Source organism: Equus przewalskii, chromosome 4, assembly GCF_037783145.1.
Source record: "Equus przewalskii isolate Varuska chromosome 4, EquPr2, whole genome shotgun sequence".
Classification (NCBI taxonomy): domain Eukaryota; kingdom Metazoa; phylum Chordata; class Mammalia; order Perissodactyla; family Equidae; genus Equus; species Equus przewalskii.
In genome coordinates, this window is record NC_091834.1 from 99,726,246 (window position 1) to 99,752,130 (window position 25,885).

Consider the following 25,885-nt stretch of genomic DNA (forward strand, 5'->3'; position numbering starts at 1 on the left):
CCCTTTATTTACAAGTTTTCAAAATAAGTTTGTTTTCTAGCATTCCTTAAAGTACCGATGAACACTGATGTTTGTTTGGTATCATGTGCTTGAAGCCATCGCAATTATTATTATTGATCAATCACATCTTTCCATCTTTGGCCAGTGGGAGTACCTTCAAGCTGGCTTTTAAATCTTTTTGACATGACCTTAGTAGTCTTTGTTCTTTCTTGCTTTGAGGTAAAATAGGATGTTCTAGGCTAGTTTTTTGCCCCAGATCTGAAGCCTGACACTTCTCTTTGATTTCCTCCTTTGCTTCTCTTGTCCTCATTTGAAGTTGGAAGTGCAGGTTATTTACCTTTCAGGAAGCCATGCTGTCTTACAGGGCAGAACATAGCTTTCTAGCAGTTTCATAAAAAAGAAAATAACGGAACCAACCAACGCAGCAACTTTAATACTCTTGAGATTGTTACCAAAAGTTTGGTCTCTGAACCTCGTGCCAATCCAAATAATGAGAACAGAGTCTTGGGTGAAAAGGGAAAAAAAAAATAGTTTTATTTTCTTTGCCGGGCAGAGGAAGCAAGCAAGGGGCTAGTGCCTTAAGAATTGCTGGCTCCCCGTCAAGAGGTAGGCAAGCGGTTTTAAAAGTTTTCGAGGAATGTGGCTGCTTGTAGGGAGCAGTGGGGCCTGTGACCTTGCTGGTCAGCGTTTTCCCACAGGCCTGCGTTTGGTCTTATGAAGCTGTTTGCAAGGGGTGGGGGGTGGGGGGGGTGGGGTGAGATAAGTGAATCTGCAGGTAGGTGTCCTTGGTCGTCTGTCTCCATGGTGGATCGTGGATTCTGATGCCAGGAAGCCGAGGAGTTGGGGTCTGGGAAGCTTCAGTTTCTTGATATTCTCTGGACATCAGTTTCCCTGTGATAAACTTCAAGGACCTGTGATTAGCCACAACTTTAGAGTGAGCCCAGTGTGAGGCCACCTGGGCTGTAACAATTTGTAACTTCTGTTTGGTTGTAAAGCTCAGGGAGTCAAAGGTTAAAGAAACAGATATCTACATATGAGTATAACTAAAGAAGCAGGAAAAGGGGGTGAGTGCTTTTGGTTTTAACTCATATATGCTGGGTCTAATGCAGGGGAACCGATATCAGGGCCAGTGTTAATTAAAAGCCTGCAACAAGATTAGAGACAAGTAGGTCCTTTTTCTTTATGCATTGGTGTGGGACTGCATTACATTGTAGAGAGCGACCCAGGCATGTTCTGAAAACCAGCCTCAATTGTGGCCCACCTCAAGGCCATCAAAAACATGGTTTTTGGGCTTCTAATCCACTGACTACACATGAGTTACAGATGACGTTATGTTCTGCTCATACTGGCATTCAGTTAATGCTTCTTAAGCAAATGTGAATGAATGAATGAATGATATCTTCAGCTTTTAGAGATGAAATGACTGTAGAGAGCATTTGGTCTGAGACCACTTTTTTTTTCCTGAGGAAGATTCACCCTGAGCTAACATCTGTGCCAATCTTCCTCTATTTACTACGTGGGTCACTGCCACAGCATGGTTGACAAGAAGTGTAGGTCTGTGCCTGGGAAGGGAATCTAGGCTCCTGCAGTGGAGCATACCGAACTTCAACCACTAGGCCATGGGGCTGGCCCCTGGTAACACATTTTTACTTAAAGAAACTAAGCCCTTGAGATTTCAAAAGATTTGGCGGGGTTCATAGTGCAAATTAGTGGAAGAGTTAAGACCCAAATCGTCCGACCATTAGTGCATTGTTTTTCTACCATATGTACTGCCTCTAAACTGTATTAGATAATTGAGTATTAATACTTTGATCATTATCCAATTCAATAATCTTTGGGTTTGTAGATCCTTCCTGCCTTCTTTTCTTTCTCTCTGCCTCTCCCGCTCTTTTCCTTCTTTCTGATGTAAATGGTAGTGATATTTATGTGGTTGTCATTCCTTTCATAGTGAGTAGCAAGTCAAACAAAGGTTCAGTCAAACCTCCAGGCCACTGGGCCTACTAGACAAAATCAAGCTGTCCACTAAGGAAGTCCAGTGTCCCTGTGCCCATTTCCAAGTCCTGGATGATTTTTCTCAGCACAATTCAAAAATTGCTTTCTTTAATAATAATAAAAGCTCAGAAGGTTGACTGTCTCATTTGATCTAAGTAAGGGTGGCCACCCTTTAGGGCCACAGAAATAATCATCACTTATAAGTGAGTCACCTTGGTGATGCCAACAGACTGAAATGGCAATGAAAAAACTAATGACTTTAATAGTCACTTTATTGTCTCCTTGCAAAGTACTGAAGAACTGATTTTTTTTCTTGAATATTGCCCCAAAATGACTGGACATTTTCAATTCCCAGATCAGAGGTTTGTTAGCTTGGCATTTGGGGAAAATGATGATATACTTTAACTGTCTGTGTCTCTTTGGGTTTCCGATGGCCAGATGGCTAAGCAGGGCACCTCTACTTGTGTTATTCTCGACTATTTCCTGTCAAATGACAAAACTAAAACAATTTAGTAATGAGTTTGTTGTCCTTTATCCAAGGGAAAATAATCTACAGGTTAGAGGAGTACAGATCCTCGCAAACAGTGGAGCACTCTGCCCCGGGGACTTTAGGCAAGAATGGGTTTGCAGAGCATTAGAAGAGGCAATGTGGAAACAGGGCATGATGGAGAGGAGGTTGGGGATTTCCTTACAAAGCCAGCAGGTCCTGGTCTCTAGGGTTAGGTGAGCTAGCTACAGCTGAATTAGAGGATTGGGATGGTGTGTGTCAGGTTTCCTTGACAGGTGTTTCCTGTAAGTGCAGGCTGACTTAGGTCTGGATTTGTGACACGGCCGGGCCACTGGAGAGGCCTCCATTTTGTGGGTCCTGATATACAAATTAATTTTAGTAGTTCAGCAAGTATTTCTTGAGTACTTGAGCACCCATACCAGGTCTCTGTTACACAATAAGGATTAAGTAATGACAATGATATCCATATTGCCCTCAGTGACTTAACAGAGTTGTGGCTACAATAAATATATTATAAGCACGATATAAGAAATGCAAACACAGTGGTTAACGTAGCTCGTTAGGGAAGCAGACGGAGATGGAGCGTCTACTCTGAACTTGGTGTGGTATTAGGGGTTGGGAAGTGTGTGATACTTTCTGGCAAAGTGCTTAAAAGCTGAGACCTGATGGACTACAAAGAGCTAGGGCAGGTGGGAGCATTCTTGCCGCGAAGGCAGAATTTGCTGGGTTTAGAGGCGCTTTAATACTTTAGTAAGCCTCCCAGAGAATCATTTCCAAAAAGTGAAATCACCTAATGCATTTGTACTTCTGTTAAAATTGAAGTGAGAACACCGGTTTTAGTCCCTTTGAATATGTTAACTCTGATATCTTAAAGGTTTTCTTTTCCTAAAAAGTTATTTCTAGCTAATTATCCTCACCAAGAAACTTAATCTGTCAGACTGTCTTGCTAATGTCCCTCACAATGGGGGCTGCTTCAGTGAATAGAAACTGAGTTAACAGGGAAAATTAAATACTTAGAGGAGTTGATTATTGGGGGATTTTCTTCCAAGGTGATAAATGTTATCTGTCATCAAAAAAAAATCTTTAATTAAGCCTGGTGCTTGGGTTGGAAGGAGAGAGAAGGGATCACAAATCCTCTAATGGGAAGTCACTTATACCATAGCCCTTAGTGTCCCCAAAGGGGTAAATTGCTGGGTTGTGTTTGATCTTCCCAACTTTCAGGGCAGACAGTGATGTGAGTGAGGGTCGACACGAAAGGAAGGGCCATCTTATAAGATTCTGGCCTGTTCGTAGCCAATCAAACTGTCATTTTCAACTATACATTTTCTGCTACATGAAAGCTTTTTGGATGAAAACTTCAGAAAGAGTATAATTTCTCAAGTTAGCCTGTTACAACTCAGGTTTAAACTAAGCACTAACAGAAAATAAAATTCCCCAACAATAAAAAATATATAAAGTACAGTACGAGAGAATTTTTAAAGTGTTAGATATGTTAAAGAATTTGGTGTAGGTTATAAGTGGGTTTATAGTGTATATATTAAATCTCATTGCTTTGATTATTCTGACGGTTGCCTGAAAATCAGCAGTTACATTTTCAGATTGTAAGTAATTCCTTGTTTTGTTTATCTTCGTCCCTCCAGTTCTTTGGTGGCATTAGACATACATTATTCATCTTCCAGTGCCCAGGGTCTAGACCAGTGCTTGGAATGAAGCAGGTTGTTCATAAATGAAAGCTCCTGTGCTCATGATGTTACTGGCCACAAACACAGGTTCTTTACCCACCACAGAAGAGACAGAGAGACCATAATAGAAACTGGAATGCCAGGCTTGTGGCAAGGAAAGAGTTTTATAGGAAGGCAGCCAGATGAGGAGATGGGAGTTAGGTGGAACTCAGATCCAACTCCCCGAAGGGAAAAAGGTAGGTGTTTTTATCTGGGGATTTAGGTAGGGGAGGGCGAGCATGTGGCCTTGCTGGTTGGTGCCTGAGTTTGGCCTTGAAGACTGAATTTCCTTTCCCTTGACTGTCTGGACTTTTCTGGTTGGTGTTCATCTTCTGCCTGTGTTTGGCCTTGTCAGGCTGCTTGCAGGAGGGAAACCACAGGTGGATGTCCTGAGTTGTCTCCCTCCGCGGTGGATGGTGGATTCTGGTGCCAAGAAGCTGAGGAGCTGGGATCTGGGAAGCTTTGGCTTCTTGATATTCTCTGGACATCAGCTTCCCTGTGATAAACCTCAAGAACCTGTAATTAGCCAAAACTTCAGTGTGAACCCCGGTGAAGCCACCAGGGCTTTCAACAATTTGTAACTTCCATTTGCCTTTGAAGTCTAGGGACACAAAGGTTCAAAAAAATGATATTTACATATGAATGTACCTTAGAGCAGCAGGGGAAGGGGATGAGGGCTTTTGGTTTGAACCCCATATATGCTGGGTTTAATGTAGGGGAACGAATATCAGGGCTGGGATCAATGACACTCTTACCATGTAAGGAGATGAATACACACTTACCACGGAATAGTGATTATCTCACTGTTCAACCCAGAAAGACAATGGTGATAGTTTTAAGAAGCTCATTGCACCTTAGATATATTTTTATGTTGCTCTTTAAAAAATCCTTGTAGTTTGGGGTCTGCCCTGTGGCCGAGTGGTTAAGTTCGCAAGCCCTGCTTCAGCGGCCCAGGATTTCGCTGGTTCAGATCCTGGGCACGGACATGGCACCGCTTGTCAGACCATGCTGAGGCAGCGTCCCACATGCCACAAATAGAAGGACTTACAACTAAAATATACAACTATGTTCTTGAGGGGGGTGGTTTGGGGAGCAAAAGCAGAAAGAGAGGAAAAAAAAGATTGGCAACAGTTGTTAGCTCAGGTGCCAATCTTTAAAAATCTTTGTAGTTTAATATCTTGCAAATATTGTAAGTACAGTACTAGGATTCTATAATTTCAAATACCATTTTGTTTCATCTGTAAAGACTTTCGAAATGTTTGCTTTTTTGAAGCTTATTATTTTGTAGAGCTATTTGGTGGGATCCATAACCCCATGAAAGATATTTCAAATGGGGATTTTATAGGAATCATTGATGATGATGGCGATGGAGGTTTGTTGACAACTAAGTGAAGACAGGGTTAAGGTGTATTATTAGCACAATATTCATTGAATTTCTGCAGACTGCTAGGCACTATTCTAAGAATTTGAGATCATCAGTAAACAAAACTTTAAAAAATATATCTCTGACATACTAGAATTTATAGTCTAGGAGAAAGATGTTGGGAGAGGCAGACAGTACCAAATGAAAACAATAAGTAAATTATATGCTATGTTAGAAGGACTTATGTGCTGTAGGAAAAAATAGAGTAAGTAAGGGGCAGAGTGGGTTGTAAGTTTAAATAGAGAAGATGGGGTGCATCTCAGTGAGAATATGCCATTTGATGGAGACTAAAGGGAATGGAGGGAGTTAGCCTTGAGACCACTGGGGGAAACACCTGGGAAGAGGAAACAGCCAAGCAAAGGCCCTAAAGTAGGAGCACCTAGCAGATTCGTGCTACAGGTAGGAGGTCGTGGTGTAGGTATTTGAAGTGATTTTTTTTAACCAAGTGTGTGCAATACATTTAGAGTATTTTTAAATAATAGAAAGTAAGTGTTATCTTTAAAGGTCCACAGGAATGGTCAGTCATTGATCCAAGATAACATTTACTTTATCTCCAAGTTTGAATTCATATCAAAATCTAATTACTGTTACGAGCAACAATAATCACAGAGTGGCATTTCCTTGCTACACAGAGTACAAAACTCCTTTGCCACAGAGATGAACTCCTGACTACCAAATATACACAAACTACATCTCTACCCAGTGTGAGGTAAACAGGGAAGGGGAGATTAGCTTGTCTAAGTATTGATATAAATGCAGTCAATACCTCCAGCCGCATTGTAAAAGAATTTTACCATCACTACAATGGAGCAAAAACATTAACAAATATCCTTCCTCCCAGAAAATAGCTAATGTCTTCCTGGAAAAAAGCTCTAAGTTGTTCTTCAGGTGTGCGAGAATGATCCACCATTATTTATACTTATTCACAGCACCCGGTTTGTCATCCATCTTTGGGATGGAATTGTGAGCATAAAAATAATCAACATTTTCCACCACCTGCAGAACATCATCTGTACTTTTAGTTCATTTCCTCAGTGCTTCCTGCGGAGGCTCCATCTGCTTTACATACCTTATTTCTCTACACGTGATTAAAGCTGCGTGTGCCACCTGAGCTGCATACATAGCTGGCGTTATGACATAGCTCCAACAACCACAGCCCGCCGTGGTGAAATAGCTTCCATAACATTAGAGTCTAGGCTACAGAATGCGTCTAATGCTCACACAATATGTATTTGGGGAGAGAAAAATGTGACAACAAATTTCTAATAATTTGTTATGTCAATTAGATCATAATTGTTGAGCAAACCTTCTAAACAAAATAATGACCTGTAAAATTGCTTTTTTAAATTTATCTACCTAGAAGAGTGATGAAATTTTCAGATAGATCCTCTTACAAATGACTAAAAAAAACATTGTACTCTAACCTAACATTATGTTGAGTCTTTCTATCTGAAAGTTTTATAAACAATTTTCTAGATATTAACTAATACTTTAAACAATCAGGAGTGGTAGCTATTTAAGAAATTATTTTGTGACATTCATTAAAGCACAAATAGCTTGTGTATCTTCAAATAAGTTTATCTGAAATAAGGTACCTCAATTGTTTATTTCAATATGAAATATTTCTAATTTGAATTTAACACCCAGATTAAGAAATATAACATCAGATATAAAATTAAAGCTTTTCTATATCTCTAACACTATTCCCCTTGGTTTGTTCCTGATCTTAGAGGAAAAGCTTTCAGCTTTTCACTTTTGGGTATGTTAGCTGTGGGCTTGTCCTTTATGGCCTGAAATAAATATTTTTAAAAATAAGAGTTAATCTTTTATCTCCATGGGTTTTCAAAACCCACACCTATGACCGTGTACTACACCTTTCAACCCACGCACAATCTTTATGGCTCTGCAATCTTTTACTTCACTCTTCGAGACCCTTTAATTTCCAATCTATCCAGATCCTATCTACGAAATCTTTTTTGTCTCCAGTGTACTTGGTCTGACTTATAAGAAGAATGAATTGCTTTCATCATCTTCTCCTTCATTTGGCTCATCCCAATTTAAACTTCATGATTCGCTGAAAACGCCATGTCCACTTGGTCACTCTAAAGCTAGGTCATTTGGACTTTCTGTATGAACTCATAATACCCTGTGCCTCTCTCTCTTTTAGCACTTTGTGTGATTCCTGATTGTGAACTTTCACCTCCACTGGACTACAAGCTTGTTGAGGACAGGAACTGAAGTCTTTGTCATCCTTGCGACCCCAGAACCTAAGACAGTGGTGAAACAGATCAGAATTAAAAAATCGAAACTACTATCTGTATGCTTCCTCTGCCCCCTGAAAATTAGTGGGGTGCTATGGGGAAGACAGTGAAAATTTTGATATGTCACCAGCATATTGCCACTGGGTCAAAGAGATGAGGAGTAAAAAGAGCACTAAATCCAGAATCAGGAGACAATGTTTCCATCGTTTTGCCACTAACTCTTCATATTTATTTGGACAAGCCACTTATCACTCCTGAGATTTGGTTTCTTAATCTCTAATAGAAGAGAGTCAAGATGGATGCTCTCTAAGATGACATTATATTGATATTATTTGAGATTCAAAATTTTTCACACAAGAACATGGCTTCCTTTAAATGGTAGGCTTCTACCCTTGGATATTTACTTCTACAAGGCTGCAAATGTTTAAGTTTTGAAGAAGCAGTTCCTAATGCTATAGCATTTAATTGGAGATTCTTGCTCATATCTTGTTGCTAGTTGATGTGCCATTGTTGATTGGTTGACTCAGGATAACAGCCGCTAAGATTTCTATACCCAAAGAAAGCCACAGACTATGTTATTGGAATGCAGTTGGTAAGACAGAGGAAAAATTTAAGGATATACAAAATTGAATTCACTAGTTTTATCCAGCAGGCCGAGGTTTACATGCAATATGGAAAATCCTACTCGAAGCGTATATTATAGTTCAGTTCTGTTGTGTTGCTCTAAGAGTGAGAGACCCTAAGTCATCCCTGAAGAATAACTCTAACCGATAATAGGGCCACTAAGGGATTTGGACTACAAGTGGATGTTGGTCATGCCCATCTGCAAGTTCTATATACCATCCTAAATTTAGGTAATTTATCATGTTTCAGAGTTAATACGAATAAAGGTGAAAAAAAGCTCTCAGATTTACAAATTTGGCATTAACCAGTACAGTGATATTGTTTGAAAATCAAAAACACTTAGACGCATATGCAGGTGTATAGGACACACAAAAAAACTTACCCACTGGACTCAGCTCAGATTGGACTGTTATTAAGATATACTACATACAGACTTGCTCAGATTATACATGGATAGCATGGAAAAGAGTAAAAGAAGAGTCATATACATGAAGAAACTGGTTATATTCTGGGAGGAGTTATTTGCCTTTTTTCGCTGGTCATTTGGTCGCTTCATCAGTCCCTGGTCAGAACTCCAGCCACGCAAGGAATTGAGTTCTCATTAAGTGACTTACTTGAGAATTAAAAATAAAATAAGGATGTGGGGTCACTGGTATAAGTAGCAGAGGGATCTTTCTAATGTACATGTCAGCATAACTAAGCTGGGTAACCTTGAAGACCCCATTATCGCCAAGGAGAGGGAAGTGTTTCCATGATATGTTCCATGTGTGCTCCAGTATTTGAAACATATCATTAAATCAGCTGTATTTGAAACAATGTACAATGTGACAATTTTTAAATATGTGACTGCATGATGAGACAGATACTAAGCTTTCAGTAATCACAAAGAACATTTTCATAACACACTACTCCAAAGAGAGTATTTGACACACCCTAGTTTATCAATTGCTTCTTTGTGAAAATAGGTCAGTTGCAGAAATTTAGAACTTGCCCTACACAGTAGTTTCTATTTGCATTACACACATATATGATAATATGTATTATATAAACACACTGTGAATATGGAAATAAGATTCCTCATTTCTTCACTTATGATACTAGCAAAGGAAAATCTGTATAGCATAACCTTCTTTCTCCTAGATGCTGGATACCTGCAAAATCATTCATATCCATTTGTCACCTAAGATTTAATAGTTCCAAAGGAACCATTACAACGTGTAATATGCAAGCATTAAAAAATAATTTACAAGATACATCAACAGTAATTGTTTTATGCCATCAAAATAGAGCTTACATATTACCTTTTATAATGCCACGACACTGTAAAAAGTCTTAAATCTTTATAAAGATACATCCATTTTATTATTTTTTCAAACCTTTCTGAAGTATAATTTTATTGAAGCAAAGAATGGTATGTCAAGGACTAAGGTAAAGCATACTACTTGAACTGCCCCAAAGCTTCCAATGCCCTCAGCTTTCCATCTCCTGTTGAGATCACAGTGCATCCATCCCCATTACACCTCTGTCTTCAACTCCCGCTCTTCTCCCTCACTCATTGGCCTCCTTGTATGTCTGAATGATACCAGGAATATTCCAGAATTAGAACATTTTCATTTGCATTCCCTCTATCTGGAAGACTCCTCCCCAGACATTCACATGGCTTGCTGGATAATGCCCTTACTCATTCAAATGTCGCTCTCAGTGAGCGCTGTTATGGCTTCCTCTGTTTTTAAAAATGCAGTCCCCACACACAGTCCCCTGTTCTTCCCTTCCCTGATGTAGTTTTTCTCCTCACTATTATCACTTGCCAATTATACATATTATTTTAATTTTTCACTTTTTATCTGCTTTTTTTCCCCACTAGAATGTAAGCTGCAAAAATGTAAGAATGCTTTTTTCTCTGTGGTTTCCCTGGTGCCTTGATCCGTGTCTGTCATGTAGCAGGTACTCAGTGATATGTGTTGAATGAATGAGTGGGCTATACAACAAATATAAAGATGTTAGTGCACAGGAGTTTCATACTGAAATGTGTGTGGTGAGAGGGGTGGAAGGAGAGTTTAGGGCCAAGAAGTCACCAGGACTAAAATCTTAGACTCATTAACATTAACAAATTGGTTAATGTTTTTAAAGTTATTGAGAGAGACCATAATGGGTGACCTTTTTTTTTTACTTGCTTAAATTAATGTTTGCCTTTATGAACATTATTTTCTGTATATTCAAAAGGGGTTTATGATCCTTTAAAGACAGTTCAGATTAGAATGCTATTCCTAATGAGTTACAGAAAGAGAGCTCTGGAATATTGCTGCAGGACAAGATCCTGGTAAAGTGTCAGACATTTGAGAATTCTATGCCAGAGGCTGATTGTAACAGAAAAGAGATAAAATTAACCTAATTTAATTAATATTAATGGATCTTTAATTAAGTGAAGGTAAAAATGCAGGTCTGGATATAGTGACAATCAGTTTGTCGCCAGAATCGTGTCATAGAGTGACAGAATTACTAAAATATCTTGTAGCTTCTTTGCTACATCAGAAAAACTAAAGGAAGGCGGTTCTGATGAGGCCGAAGGTGAACTGGAAAAATAAGTTATCTTATAGAAAATGTATTACTACAGGGGCCACCCTAACTGCACTTGTTTAATTGATTTAAGAAGAGCAAGCTGGAAAGTATTCCAACATGGAGGCTGGTGTTACAGATGAAGGGAACCTGTGGCTCAGAGGAGTGAAGTACCTTGTCCAAAGTGATGCTAAGAAGTTCCTGGATCAAGTATTTGTATTCTGTTTATTTTTGTTAATTCACTCTTCTATTCAAAAAGTATTTCTTGAAGGCCTATCGTGTGCCGATTGCTGTTCTGGGCACTGTGCACACAGTGTCGGAAAGAGTCCCCACCTTCTTCCCTTCTAGCGTAGGGAGACAGACAGTAAAAAATAAGGAAAATAGGCACTGTCAGATTGAGATCAACGCTACGAGGAAAACGAAAGCAGGATGGGGAGAGAGGAAGCAGCTGTGAAGGGTTGGGGATCAGCAAAGGAAAAGATGGGACTGGAGCAAAGAGCAGGAGGAGCCGGCGTGGGCCCTGAGGGTTTCTGAGCAGGGCCGGCTCCAGCCAGAGGAAACAGCAAGAGCAAAGTCTCGGGAGGGGGAGCTTCCCTGGTATCCTGACGTGTTTGAGGAACACCAGGAGGTCTGTGTGGCTGGAGCTAAATGAGCCAGGGGAGTTTAGCAGGGTGAGAGCTAGGAGCGAGGAGGAGTAGGATCACGGAGGGCCTTCGGCTACGTTAGGAACTAGACTTTTACTCTGAACTAGACTGGGTACCGTGTGAGGGCTTTCAGCAGAGAGGCAGAATCTGGCCTGTATTTGAAAAGGCTCAGCCTGGCTGCTGCGTGGAGGGTGGGTGTGAGGGCGCAAGGCTGGAAAGCCGGGGCCTGGTTGGAAGTTACTGTGGTGATGCAGGCGAGAGGCGAAGGGGGCTTTGACCAGAGCAGTGGTGGTGGGGTGGGGCTGAGGAGTCCTCAGATACTAATAAACACTGAAGGTAGAGCCGACAGGATTCACTGACATGCTGGATGACGCGTGTAGAAGAAAGGGAGGAAGTAATGGTGCCTCCAAGGATTTTGTCCTGAGCAACTGGAAGAATGGAGCTGCCATTTACTGACATAAGGAAACTGCATGAGGGGCAAGTTCAGGAAGTCTCTTAATCTATAGGTCTCTCTTCCCTTGTCATTTATAATTTATCTGCTGTAAACGCTAGGTTGTATAATCTCTAGGGTTTCCCTCAGTGTTAATTTTCTGATTGTTTCCCCTTGGTGCCATTTAGCATGTTCCCTTCTCCCCAGGAATTCCTGGACTTCGGCCGTGAGGGCTGCAAGCTTGCTGAAATTGGTGTTTGATTTTTGTCCACGCTGCTCCACGTGTAGTGTTGTGTATTCCTCTGGTTTCACTTTTGGTTATAAGCAGCCATGAATAATCATTGCGTAGATCCTACTTTTTAGAACTCAGAAAATGATGATACTCGAATTCTATTATTTAGTCTTCATTTATGAGCTGAAATATTTCCACAAAGGGAGCATTTAGTTACATTACAATTCAAGTTGGTAAGATAGGCTAAACGCTTGATTCTTTGCCTTTATTTTACGAATATTCAAAATTATCAGTTACCTAGAATCTTCCAAAATTGAACATTTCTTTTATTTTAATGAACTCATGGAATTAAATATAATTGATATATTTTATTCCATTGCAGGAAATTCTTATTGATGTTAAAATTGTCCTTCTCTGGCCCTGGGGGTTTTTGAACTGCCCTCTGTCTCCAATAACTTCTCGTGTAACAGTATGTTCCAGGCTCATCCTGTGTATTTCCAGCCGTGGACTCAATCATGTCTGCAGGGAGCCCAGTTTTCTCTTGATGGAAAGTGTATTGAGTGATGATGATCTGGTGCTAGACGTTGGTCCTTGTTTGGGGGCTTTTTCAGTGGACAGACCTAGGACATATGTCTACATTTTTTAAAAGATAACATTATCATGGGTTTATAATGACGGTTTTAATTCAAATTCAGAAGTATATAGGGTTTTAATTTAACTTCATCATTCTTTTATCTGCTTCTTCTTTTCACACATTGAAATTTTCAGGGTCCAAAACACCAAGATAATTACGTATTTGTATTATCCCACGTGTACAGAGCATTTCAATAACAGAGAATGCAGTGTCTAATTTTACCGGAAAGGTCAGGGTTTTATTGACAAGATGAGGATGCATATTCTGATTGCAGCAAACAGCCAGGTACAAAGATCCAGAGGCTTGAGAGAGCAGAGTTAATTTAGGGAAGAGCAAATCCTGTTCTACTGGAGGAGTGATGGCCTTTAGAGTCAGGAAGGAGTCAGAATATCACGGGCCTCACAGTCAATGCTGCGGCCAGTAGAGCATCAGCCAGATACTCAGGCTATATGTTTTTGTTTTCAAGAGGTATTTTGTGTATGTTTCTAATAAAACATTCTACTTTTCTACTTTGTCAATATAAGCAGACCTTAGGTGTGAGAAAAGGGCAGGAATTATTTTAAGGATTATTATCTCTAACTCTGTTCCTCCTCAGTTCGGCGAAAACACCAGTGAAATGGTAGCTCAATTATTTTCTGACATTTGAACAAGTATTTGCATACTAATGACCCATTGTCATGGCATTTTCTCCCCACAGAGGACAAAGTGTGGACCATAGTGTCTCACGATTTGCACATGCAGACGACAGTGGTGGGCTACAACCCAGAAAAATACTCAGTGACACAGCTCATTTACAGTGCCTCCATGGACCAGATCAGCGCCATCACCAACAGCGCCGAGTATTGTGAGCAGTACGTCTCCTATTTCTGCAAGATGTCGAGGTTGTTGAACACCCCAGGTAGGCCGAGAAGGAATGCTACTTTTAATTACTATCTCAGCTGGTGCTTGGAATTGCCTAAACAATACAACAGGTGTGGCTTATTCTCTTCTAGTCCAGTCTTCAACGTGTGCCCAGCTGTGAAGAAGTACAATAAATCATTTGGTTTGTTTTCTGAGGAATGAAGCTAAGAAAGTATGATTAAAAAAAAAAAATGCATTGTTTTAAACTTATAGATTATTCTGTTTTATATGCATATATATGTGTGTGAGTGTTTCTGGCGCTTAATTATCAGTAGTTGCTTTGGGCAAAAGTTTATCAGAGCTCCTTGTGAACTTTCAAGTAATTCCCTTTGAATTTGTCTTTAATGCAAAGATGAAAACATTCAAAAGACTGTCTGCAGGTAAACAGCATATAGGATAATGACAGAATTCAGAACTCTTTGTTGTCTGTAGTCATTTAACAGTATCTGTCTCAAGAAGTCCAACCTAAATTTTTTTTTCATGATGGCTTACTTTTAGCAATGCTTCAGGGGGTGTGTGTGTGTGTGTGTTTGTGTGTGTTAGGGATATGGAAAATGGAGTTTCCAAAGGATATTCTGGAAATTTCTTTACTGCAAGAGTGATACACTCTGGCGTTCTTGACAGTGAATTCAACATGTTGACAGATAACTAAATCTCTCAGTGTATAAATGCATGTGTTTTGAGTCAGAAAAGCAGGTTCCTACTTTTCAGCCTCTCCATCCCCAGGTGTGACTTTGGGGGAGTTAGTTGAACTCTTAAGTCTCAGTTTCCAATGTCTTTTTCAGTCAAATAGGAATCATATGCCTATTTCAGGGTGATTATGAGAATTTAATGACATAATATACTAAATATTATAGGGTTTTATACACTCAAGGACGTAATAAATAGCAAATAGTGTATTAATTTTTTATATTAAACAACTTTGGAAATGGCATAATGCTAAGTCAGAGACCAATGGGCTGTCTCATGCCCCAAATCATTATTGTATTGGAGCCAATGTTGTAGAGAGTAGCTTTTAGAGAAGAGTTATGAGCAAAATAATATACAATATTCTAAAGATCTGAGTGCTTTTTATGTACAAATCCTGGTGCTAAAATTACAGACAAGTGGGGCCGGCCAGGTGGCATATTGGTTACGTTTATGCGTCCTGCTTCGGCAGCCCAGGGTTCATCAGTTTGGATCCCGCACACGGACCTATGCACTGCTTATCAAGCCATGCTGTGGCAGGCGTCCCACATATAAAGTGGAAGAAGATGGGCACAGATGTTAGCTCAGGGCCAGTCTTCCTCAGCAAAAAGAGGAGAATTGGCAGCAGATGTTAGCTCAGGGCTAATCTTCCTCAAAAAAACAATTATAAAATAAAAAAAAATTACAGACAAGTGTAACCCATGGATTCTAAGAAAGTCAAGTCTGTAAAATGTGAAAAATGCTTGATTCAGACAATTAGTGCTTCTGCTGTTTGGAGGAAGAGGTGATTGTGGCTGGGATGTTGAGGTGCTATTTCAATAAAGAGGTAGAAAGACTGTTGAAGGTTGGTGAAAGAGGGTGAGCAAAAGTCTGGAAGACAGAATGAATGATGCTTTGGGTCACGGTGAGAAGCAGTTGAGCTGAAGCAGAATTCAGGTGGAAGAGCAGTAAGAAATAAGGTTGCAAAGTAAAAATGGGAGAAACTGTGGAGGACACTAAACGCTATGCTGTGGAGCTGGGACTTTTCCTTGAAGGCCACTGCTCCTCAGCCGTGAGCGTGCATTAGAACGACCTGCAGACGTTAATAAAACACAAATTGCTGGGCGCCCTCCCTGCTTCTTATTCAATACATCTGAGGCAGGGCTAGAGAATTTGCATTCGTAATGAGTGCTGTGGACTGAATTGTGTCCCTCTAAAATTTGTGTGTTGAGGTCTTAACCCCCAATGTGACTGTATTTGAAATAGGCCTTTTAGGAGCTAATTAAGGTTAAATGAAGTGATAAACTAGGTTCCTAATCTGATTGGATTGGTGGCTTTATAAATAGAGAAAGACAGAGCTTTTTCTCTTTCTCCACCATGTGGGCATACAGTGAGAAGGCGACCATTTGCAAGCCAGGAAGACAGCCCTCACCAGAAACCAAACTGGCCGGGACCTTGATCTCGGACTTCCAACCTCTAGAACTGAAAGAAAATAAACATCTGTTGTTTAAGCCCCCAGCCTGTGGTATTGTGTTATGGCAGCCGGAGCAGACAGACAATGAGTTCCCAGGTGATGCTGATCTTGCTGGACTGAGACCACTCTTGGAGAACCACTGCCATGAGCCATGGAAAAGCTTTAAGGTTCCTGCAGCCCAGCTGTCTTTCTGTTCACCTTCACTTATCACAGGCTTTTTCACTGGATCCGGTTTCCAGTGCTAGGAAAAGTCAACCAAGGATTATAGAAGATCCAGGGCACTAGGCACAAGTAATGAACCCGATCAGCTTGTCTGCATGGTTTCATGAACGAGTGCTCCTTATTGAATGAAGTTCGTTTCAAAGATTTCAGCCAGTCCTGGGGTTGGGATGGGAGTGAGGGCAAGTTGCTGACCAGACAAATAACTTGGTACCATCAGCTTTATTTTTTAAATTTTCTTCAATTCTTCTGTTAAACTCCCAAGTGAACTTTCACTTTTTGAGTTTTGCTCTGGTGGTTAAAAAACACAATATGACTTTTAAATAAGTGCAACTTGTAGTTTGGGCACCAGGAGAATTAAGTGGGAGGTAAGCGAAAGAGTTTGTCTTTAGAGCTCCCAGTCTTGCAGTTCATTCCTTTCTCTCCCTCATTGACACCCCAAGTGTCTCCCTCCAGCCACGAAGAAGCCTCAACCACTTATTACCCTCCTTTTCAAAACAGGATGTCCAAAACATCAGGAAAAATAGGATACATTTCTTTTTAAGAAATACTTCAGTTACATTTTCTAATAATAAGCACACTTCAACCTCCAGATGCCTTTTCAGGGGAAGAATTAATAATTGAAATCAAAAGTTAATTGTTAATCTGAACAATAAGCACCGTGTTCTCTTTGTGTTTCCAGACATTTGTAGATTATCATTGTACTAAAATCGTAGTTTGAAGACAAATTTGTCACAAGCTTCTTGCCTTTTGGACACCCTATATGTATGAAATTTTTCTTTCACATAGGCTTGGTACTTAATAAATGTTTGCTGATTGGAATGAAATGAAAATCTATAGCATTGAATATTATCTCAGCTCACCGTCTGGCAGTTGTTTTTAAATGAGTGCGTGCAGGAGAATTTTCAGGCTTCTCGAGATGCTGATTCCACAGCTTCTTCCCGGAACTCTGATTTCACGGAGCTCAGTTGGCACCCAGGAACATTTGCTTTGAAAACAGCTCCATGGATAGTTCTGTGCACCATACGTTGGGAAACACCATCTTTAGGGTGGGAAGGTCTCTCCTGTTGGGCGTTAAGGTGCCAGTCCTCCATGTGGGGGAAGATTAAAGGGAATGTTAGAACTTGTCTGATCAATTGAAATAAAATCACACACATAATTACCTGTTTCTTCAGCTAAGATAAATTGGCATTGTAGTATTTTTTAATTCTTTTCATAGATCAGTCTCTAAATATTGTGAAGTAAATTTCAACCTACCCTTATGAGTCATTTTTCCCACTCCCACTTTCTATTTTCCAGGCTAACTAATCTCTGAACAGCTGAGGCAAGGAAAGGCAAGTTTTCCTGTATCACTGTGTTCTGTATATGTTCAAACAAGAAAGAACACAATTTAATAAAAATCTTTAATTTGCCGTTTGAAGGAGCCAATGTTTGCCGTAATTGGCTTTTTCCCTCCTTCCTGGTAACATTCAATTATAAATCTCCATTTACTTGTTTTTAACTAAGACTGAATTATATGGGAACTTCTGTAGCAGTACTTGTGACATCTGTTTGAATACAAAGTATATTCATTATAGTCATGACAATTAAAATGAATATCAAATGAGTTTGTAATAGCTATGCACTTAAAATGTTATTCTTTATTTTAAGAGCTTTACCCTCAAGACTTCATTTGGGGCTCTATAGTTTCTAATGATACTTATGATAAAGAGTTGACTTTATATGCATACGGACCTCATTTTTATTTTGGTGAATGTTTGGTTGTACCATACCATAAGCTAACAAATGTAGAATTTCATTATTGGTTTCTCCCAGCTTTTACAAGGATAGTAATATTTGAGCTGCAATGTTATATCTTCTTTTTATTACTACAAAATTTAAAGATGGAATGAACTTTAAAGTAGTGATTTTGCCATTCTTTATAATCATATCTATTCTTGCAATGTCATTATTAATTCAGTTTTCCTTAATCAACTTTATAAAAGACATAGAAACAAGAAAAATATGTTATTTTATTCCATAGAAAAGTCTGTTTGGAATGAGGCATACCAATTTGGGAATGGATAAATTAATTCTACCCAAATAGAGAAGACCATTAATGGCTATCCAAAACCAAAAGGATGCTAACATGTTTTATATTTGTATCACCATAACTGCAGATGTAATAATATCTTAACTTATGAAAGGCAAAAATCATTAAACAATCTGCTTCTGAAATAAATACCTTAGGAATTTGAATTTGATAAATTAAACACCAAGAGAAAGTTTCACTAGATCCCACTTAAATAAAGTCTTAGTCAACAATCTTAATCCTTTTAGATGGCCCAACTATTTCTCTATATTTGGACAACTACTGGCCTGCTTTTAAAATGCTTATTTGTGTATCTTAGATGTACTGTACTCATATATTTATTTTACAAATCATGATGCTTTCTAATTAAGAATTTTCAGCTCAAGTATTTATTCCCTACGCATATGAAGATTTATCTAATAACAGAGGTATAAAGTTGATATGTTTCCTTTTTTTTCTGACTATATTGTGTTGTTTTTGTTGCTTTCCAGGGTCTCAATTTTTTTAATTTCTCAATGTAGCCCAGTTCTCGTAAGTCATAGTTTTACTGCTTCTTTTGTTGTTGAAAGAAGCAGTATAAATTATCCATCCTTTTGGGTAGTTTACTATTAGATTTTGTATCTATTGAAAAGGAGTTATGTTCACAATTTTTGCCTGTAAAGTGAGCTGTGTAAAATTCAATATACTTTGATGATTCTGCACTGTGATTTAGTGGCTTCCAAAAGACGAGAAAACGTGACTCTGGCATTGTAACTTACAACCTATTTTTAGAAAAAATTTCTCAACTTTGGTGAAGTTATCAAGAAAGTGAATTTTCCAAGTTTTTACAATGCATTATAAGAAAACATGATGTTCAACTCTTGAAACAACATAGATAGAAACATTGCCCAGCTGCAAATAAAGATTAGTGTTTTCAGTAAATGAGATTGATTGTGAGTAGTCAGTATATTAGTCAAAAGAGTAATCATTTATATAATTAATTATTGAGTTAAATAATTATACTAAAATTGGAGGATGCAATTAAATGGGATAAGCAAGGAAGATAGTAATAACTCAAAGGTAAAATTAGAAAATTAATTCTGGTAATATTCCACACCAGTCAACTAGAATCTTCATAGAGGGCACTGTGGTTAAAAGGGATAGAATAGTTACAGGGAGAGTAGGTAGAGGCCATTTCTACATTATAAGTAGGAGGTGATGAAAGTCTCAACTGGAATAATGGATGAGATAACAAATATTTATCGTTTCTTATGTATCAGGAGTTGTGACATATAGGCTGAAATGTGAAGGATTCATACAAGTTAACTAAGAAAAAAATGGCAGGAGGAATTCTAGGTTAGAGATGTCAGGCTGTGCGGTGGTTCTGAGATGGAGGTCAAGGGACACAGTAAACTTGAGGATGAGAAAGACAGGAAAGGAGACTTAGGAGGTTGATCCAGAGTCTCTGCATGATGTTCAGGATTTCACTTGAAGGGCCAAGGCAAGGATTTTAAGGAGGGTAGTTCCGGCTGTGATGTAAAGGATGGACTGGAGGAAGGGAAGAGTTTGTATGAAGAGACCATCTGGCGCAATGTCACAGGAGTGTAGATGAGACTAGGTGACTGGAAGATTCAGTTTGCCTGGAAGATTCCTCTAGGAATTAAGAGGAAAGTTTTTTTTCTAAGTTTAAATAGTAGACTCAACAGGATTTGTTATTGCTTCTATATGCAGTAACTTGAGGAAGGGAAAATGCAATCTTCCCATGTACCCAGGAGTAAAGATAAAGCAGATGACTGTGAACAGTTGTAATGCCTTCATAAGATGACTCAGAGAGGTCATGGGAGGAGCAAGAAAAGAACACAGAAGGAAAGAAAACACTAATCTGAAAAAGTGATTGAAGGAGCGGATGCAGCTAACTAAAGGGACTCAAAAGTAATGATCAGAGCAGTAGGAAGAAAATCAAATTAGGAAAGCCTTGGAATGGGGAAGCTAAGGGAAATGAGTGTTTAGCAATAAACACACAAGTGAAGAATAAACAAAAATAGGAAAGCTAAGATGTGGTCAATGATGTGACATCCTAGAGAGGAAGCCAGTCCCTGGTACTGGCTGTTGGGAGGCCACTGGGGTTTCATGTTGGTGATGGTGGGTGGAGCCACTGAAGAATGAATGGGAAAAGGAAACAGCAAGTGAAGGTTTTCAAAACATTTGATGGTAAAAGGATGGCTAAATACAGAAGAGCTGCTTAATTGGAAGGCAGAGCCAAGCAAGGGTTTGGGAATTTTTGATATTTTTAATGATGAAGGAGTTATGGGTAAGTTCATAAGTGAAGGAGGCAGTGGAGAGGATGAGGCTAAATATATAAGACAGAAAAGGCATGTAATAGGCCCCCAGGAGAGAAAAGAGAGTCTGAATTTGCCTTGGTAAAGAACAGGAACTCCTGCTCTGAGATGGGAGATAAAGCAAAGGGTAGAGATTTTCATTAAATTCTGTTGACCAATACCATTCTTGACATTTTATCTCATTTAACTCTCAAACTTATGCACAGTAGATTTTATTATCTCCATTTTGCAAAACAGGGCTCAGAGAGGTGAATAAACTCACTGAAGGTCACTGGTGCTGGAAGTGGGGGAGCTGGGGTTCAAATGCAAATTTGTCTTAATGTAAACCTTTCTTTCCAACACTCTGAAGAAAGTGTGAACATGTAGACAGGTCAATGCCCTGCCACCTAAGTGAGGCCGGAACTAACCCCAGCAGGACCATACCCACCCGCATGTCTCCAACCACCGAGAAAGAATGGTTTCTCTCTTGTCATTTACTTTCTCTGTCTGTGATTAGCAGTGATCTTTGCCTAGAAATCTTTGGTCAGTATTTCTGATTAATACATTAATCTTAAGGTAAAATTTATTTAGGAGAGCTTGACTTCTACTAAAATGTTCCTGCATTTCAAGTTGCCAAGTTTTTGAGCTTTGAGGTGAGACTTTGAAGAACATTGACCTTCTATAACTTGAGGAAAACTGGTTTTACTTCTGCCATTTTATTTTGTGAGTGCCTATCCGTGTAGATTAGTTTTTTTAATGACAAAAATAGGAAGGTATGGAAACTTTGAAGTTATTCTATGTCACTCTGTAGAGTTTGGAAATTGTCTTCTCAAGTACTTATAAACATTTTTATGTTTGTATATTATATTTAAAATTATCCATTTTAATGACATAATAAAATGGGGATAAGCCTAATTGATCACGTAACTGAGCGAAAAGGGGCTCATTCTGCTTGCCGCAAGCAGCACCAATCAACTGCAAACAAGCTGGTGGTTGACAAAGGAAAGTTTATATGATTAGCTAGCAGAATTGGAAGATACCGGACTAGTATCCTAAAGAACCATCTTAAAATCATGCAGAATCTTGAGGCAGCTATGTAGGGGAAATGAGCAAGGGAGGGGCGTTTAGGGATGTGGACCAACTGGTGTGATGGACTTCAAGGCACCTCATTATCTCTTTCTTCTGTCATTTGTGATGGGTACCAATGCAGAATTTTCCTTTCTGGAGGTCATCATGTTCCTGGGGAACTCAAAGAACAAAGTTATCGTTTTATCGCAGCTGGGGGATATATAAAAGCAAGAGTCATAGAGCCAGCATATCATGTATATTGCAAAAGCGAGAGATGCTTAATCATCTAGGCTATGCCCAGGCTAGAATGTGTTCACAGAGACTAATGAGTCGGTGTTATATACATAGTTACAATACTGCTTCCTTTCCCTGAGATGGCTTCCCTCACCCTAACAAGACCTAGCTGTTACAACCAGATTTTATAAATTATGTTTAAAAATGCCTCTCCTAAAGAGGATACTAAAAAAAAGAATCGAGAGTTTTACTATAAAAATCCTTTGAAACTATCTAGAGTATTATTAAGAAATTGCTCAGTTATTCATTCAACAAACATTTATTGAATACAAAATACTCTGCTACATGCTGTGAGAACACAAGGAGGGCAAAGATAATACTTTTTAAATAGGGCTTGCCTTAAAATACAGACTGCAACTTTTTTGTAATGAAAATGAAATTATTTTGTATATGACTTATAAATACTGAGGGAATTTTCCTGGTACATCTTGGATAAAAGATTGATTCAATTTAGAATTCAGAATACTTTATAAAATTTTGGGTTGTGTGTTTTGCATTAGATAATCCCTCCTCCTCTGTTTGCGAAGGTTGCATCTGGAGGTGAGATGAGGAGTTATTTGAGGAAGCTTGGGAATGGGAGGAAATAGGAGTTTAGAGTTCTTCTAGCCAGTGTATCAGTCCAGGTTCAACCAGAGAGAGTGGACCATTGAATAAAAGATGTATATTTAGAGCTTATTGCAAGGATTTGGTTTACACAATAGTGGGACCTGGCTACCCATGTCCAAAATTGGGGCACACTGTTAGGAAAGGAGGGATGGAACTCTCAGGAAGGGGCTGAAGCTGCTGTCCACAGGTGGAATTTCTTCTTCCGGGGAGCCTCAGCTCTACTCTTAAGGCCTTTCAGCTGATTGCATGAGGCTCATCCATATTAGCTGCCATAATCTCTCTCTCCGTGAAGTCAATTGATAATGGACTTTAATGACATCTACAAAATACCTATATCAGCACCTAGATTAGAGTTTGGTTGAATAAGTGGTCACTGTAGCCCAGCTAAGTTGATGCATAAAACTGACCGTCACAGCCAGTAAAGATGATTTTTTTAAATGAACAACAGAGAAATCTATGTCTAGAGTGGCAATTATTTATTCCTTCAATTGTGTGACATACACCTCTCTATGTCAGCATAGACAGGTGAGATCCACCTGTTGGAGGTGATGACAGATCTTTTATTCTCCTGTTTCTCCATTTCTGGTGAGAGTACAGATGAGCCTGGCTTCATAATACCAAGTAAAATATCATTTTACATAGTTGTAGCAATGGCAATTTGAATGAATCAAGTAGATCAATTTTCCTCAGGAAGATAAGTCAAAAGACAAAGATTTTCCTTTTCTCTGTGTTACCAAAGAATATATATATAGATGCCTTTGTTCCACATCTTAACCAAGATGGCGTGTGTCCACTAGAGAGATGGCGTTAGCAACTCGTGTTCTCTGAGTTCTGCCTAAAAGGAAGCATCTCCATTGATCCAAATAAGAATATAACCTTAAGAAAGCTGCAGAGTCCTTCATAAACATTATTTTGATGTGTTTTCTCCCGACATAATTGAATCAAATCCCCTTGCCATGCAAAGTAAAGGTAACGTTAAAAAGCTTAGAGAAATAAAGTTGAAGGAACTGAATTTTATAGAATTGCACATGAATGAAATAATACATGAATTTTGTTTCAGGAGCTGTATGTTTTCCAAGTTGTTTTTTCCCACCAGTGAATGATAAAACTTCTCTGAAATACTAAGTCACCCAAATGGCAGCTGGATTCTTTTACCCCTACTACCCTGTCGTGTTTGCTTACTATTTCCCAAAACCGGTGACTGGTGGCTTTTACAGGACAGGGAGTAATTTTGCGGAGTGTTAGTCGACTGGGAAGGCCACGGCCACTTTGACCTTCACTCCGCATCTTAAATTCTCTTAAAGAAAGTGATAACTCTTTTTATCTCTTGGTATTGGATCTGGAATTCAGGTTAAACATATTGTCATCTATATAGTTGGATGAAAAATACCTAAAAATAACTATCCCCAAATTAGATTATGATATAAATGAAGGGAGGAGAAATGGCAATAGTATTTATTAAATGCTTACCATGGATATTTATGTATATTGGCTCATTCAGTCCATCCTCAAAACTTTGTAAGTTATACATCACTATTTCCGTTTCATAACTGAGGAAACATAACTTCAGAAGGGTGAATTCACTCACTGGAGGAAAAATAGTAAATATGGTCAGCGAGTCCAAACCCAGATGAACATCTAGGCTCATGTGCCCTGGACCCCATGTATTTTCTAGCAAAATGTTAAAACAGGAAGGGAGGGAAGAAGGGAGGAGGAGAGAAAGCGACAGAGCAGAGAAAGAAAATGAGGCCACTTAATAAGTTAATCGATTGGGAAATTTTTAACTTCTTCTAAACTGTAGCATCAGGATGTGCTTTCAGCATAAAGACAAATAAAAGCTGAAGCATTTTTGTCAAGCAGTAGGCCAAAAAAGACATTAGAAGAGTTGCAAAAGCTTCATTTTGAAATCCTGCCTTTTTTTTCTCAATATCCCCAATTTGGTCCTGATAAGTATATTAAACAATCTGGTTTAGATGATAATTTGTTTGGAACCATATTAAAAACATTTGATGTGAAAGAAATAAAAACATGCCTCTCCTATAGAGCACTTGACTTTCATGTTTTTAATATCAAGATATTTCAAACAGAATAGGTGAATTTTATATTGATGAAACACAAAATGTTGCAAAAGGTTATCCACTTCTTTCCAGATGTAAGAGATGAAAACAAAATGTTGACTTTTTCTTTCTTTTCGTTTTTTTTTTATCTTTTCAGAAGAAACTCACATGCGTAAGCCCGGCACACGGGCCATGCCCACCGACGCATCTTCCTTATTAATTTGCTGTTTCAAGTGAGGAAGGGCAGAGGTGGCTGGGTCTGCTGGGGATGGGCAGCGTCTGAAGAGTGGGCCCTGGGACACATACAGGGATGTAGAAATCAACCAGCAAAGACAGAGAGATTGACTCTCTAAGGGTAGGGAATTGCTTTCTGTCAAAAGAATAAAGTAACTCTCAATTCTATAATCTTGTAAATGGGAGAGCGAGAGGACAAGGGGAGGTGGCTCCACAACTGGGTGACAGGAAAGGAGACTGAGGATGCAGGTAGGGGGGACGTGGGCAGGAGCACAAGGCCAAAGGGAACATGGGACAGCAACTAGAACAAACGGCCTACTCCGTACTTCTGTCCATCCAGAAAGTAGATTATATTTAACATCTCATAATTTTTATAAAATCCTATTAATCTAGTTAGCCCAAATGTTAAAAACAATTAATCTTTCTTCTTAGAAGGCAGTCATGTAAAGGACTCTAGGAACCCAAAATTTTTTATTTTGTTTCCATTTAAAAACGTCAAAATGGTAAGGTGATCAAAGCAACGAAATTGCAAGGACCAATATTTAGAGATGTTCATGTCTACTAGATGAAACTAGTACATCATCATGGACAGACTGAGGCTTCAGGTCTGGTAACCGTAGTAACGGGTTTGCATAAGGAGGACTGGTAGAATAATTTATAAGGTTTTGATATAAAGTAGGAAGTATTAATGAAATAATGTCAACCAAAGTAGAGAAGAAGTGTGTACTTTCTCAATGAATAGTCATTGCACATAGGTCTCATAGACTTTCACGATGATGAATTTTGGAATCACTACGTACATATTACTCAAATTAATAAAAGGCAGCCAAAAGGTGAATTCATACAATAGATGATTTTAAAATGAATATTTGGCTTTGGGAGGTTTTAACATAATTTTTTAGATATGAGTGTAACTGGTATCTAAAAATGCACCCAAACATGCTAAAGAAGTTGCAGGATAGTCAATGGCAATG

General features: G+C 38.9%; 1 protein-coding gene across 1 annotated transcript in view; it reads left to right on the forward strand.

Moving 5' to 3' along the window:
- CNTNAP2 (contactin associated protein 2) overlaps positions 1–25,885 on the forward strand; it is a 1,871,069-nt gene that overhangs the window by 1,242,683 nt on the left and 602,501 nt on the right. Inside the window, exon 13 of the mRNA XM_070616681.1 lies at positions 13,723–13,923. Coding sequence (XP_070472782.1) covers positions 13,723–13,923 — 201 coding nt within the window. The remainder of the gene's footprint in view (positions 1–13,722; positions 13,924–25,885) is intronic.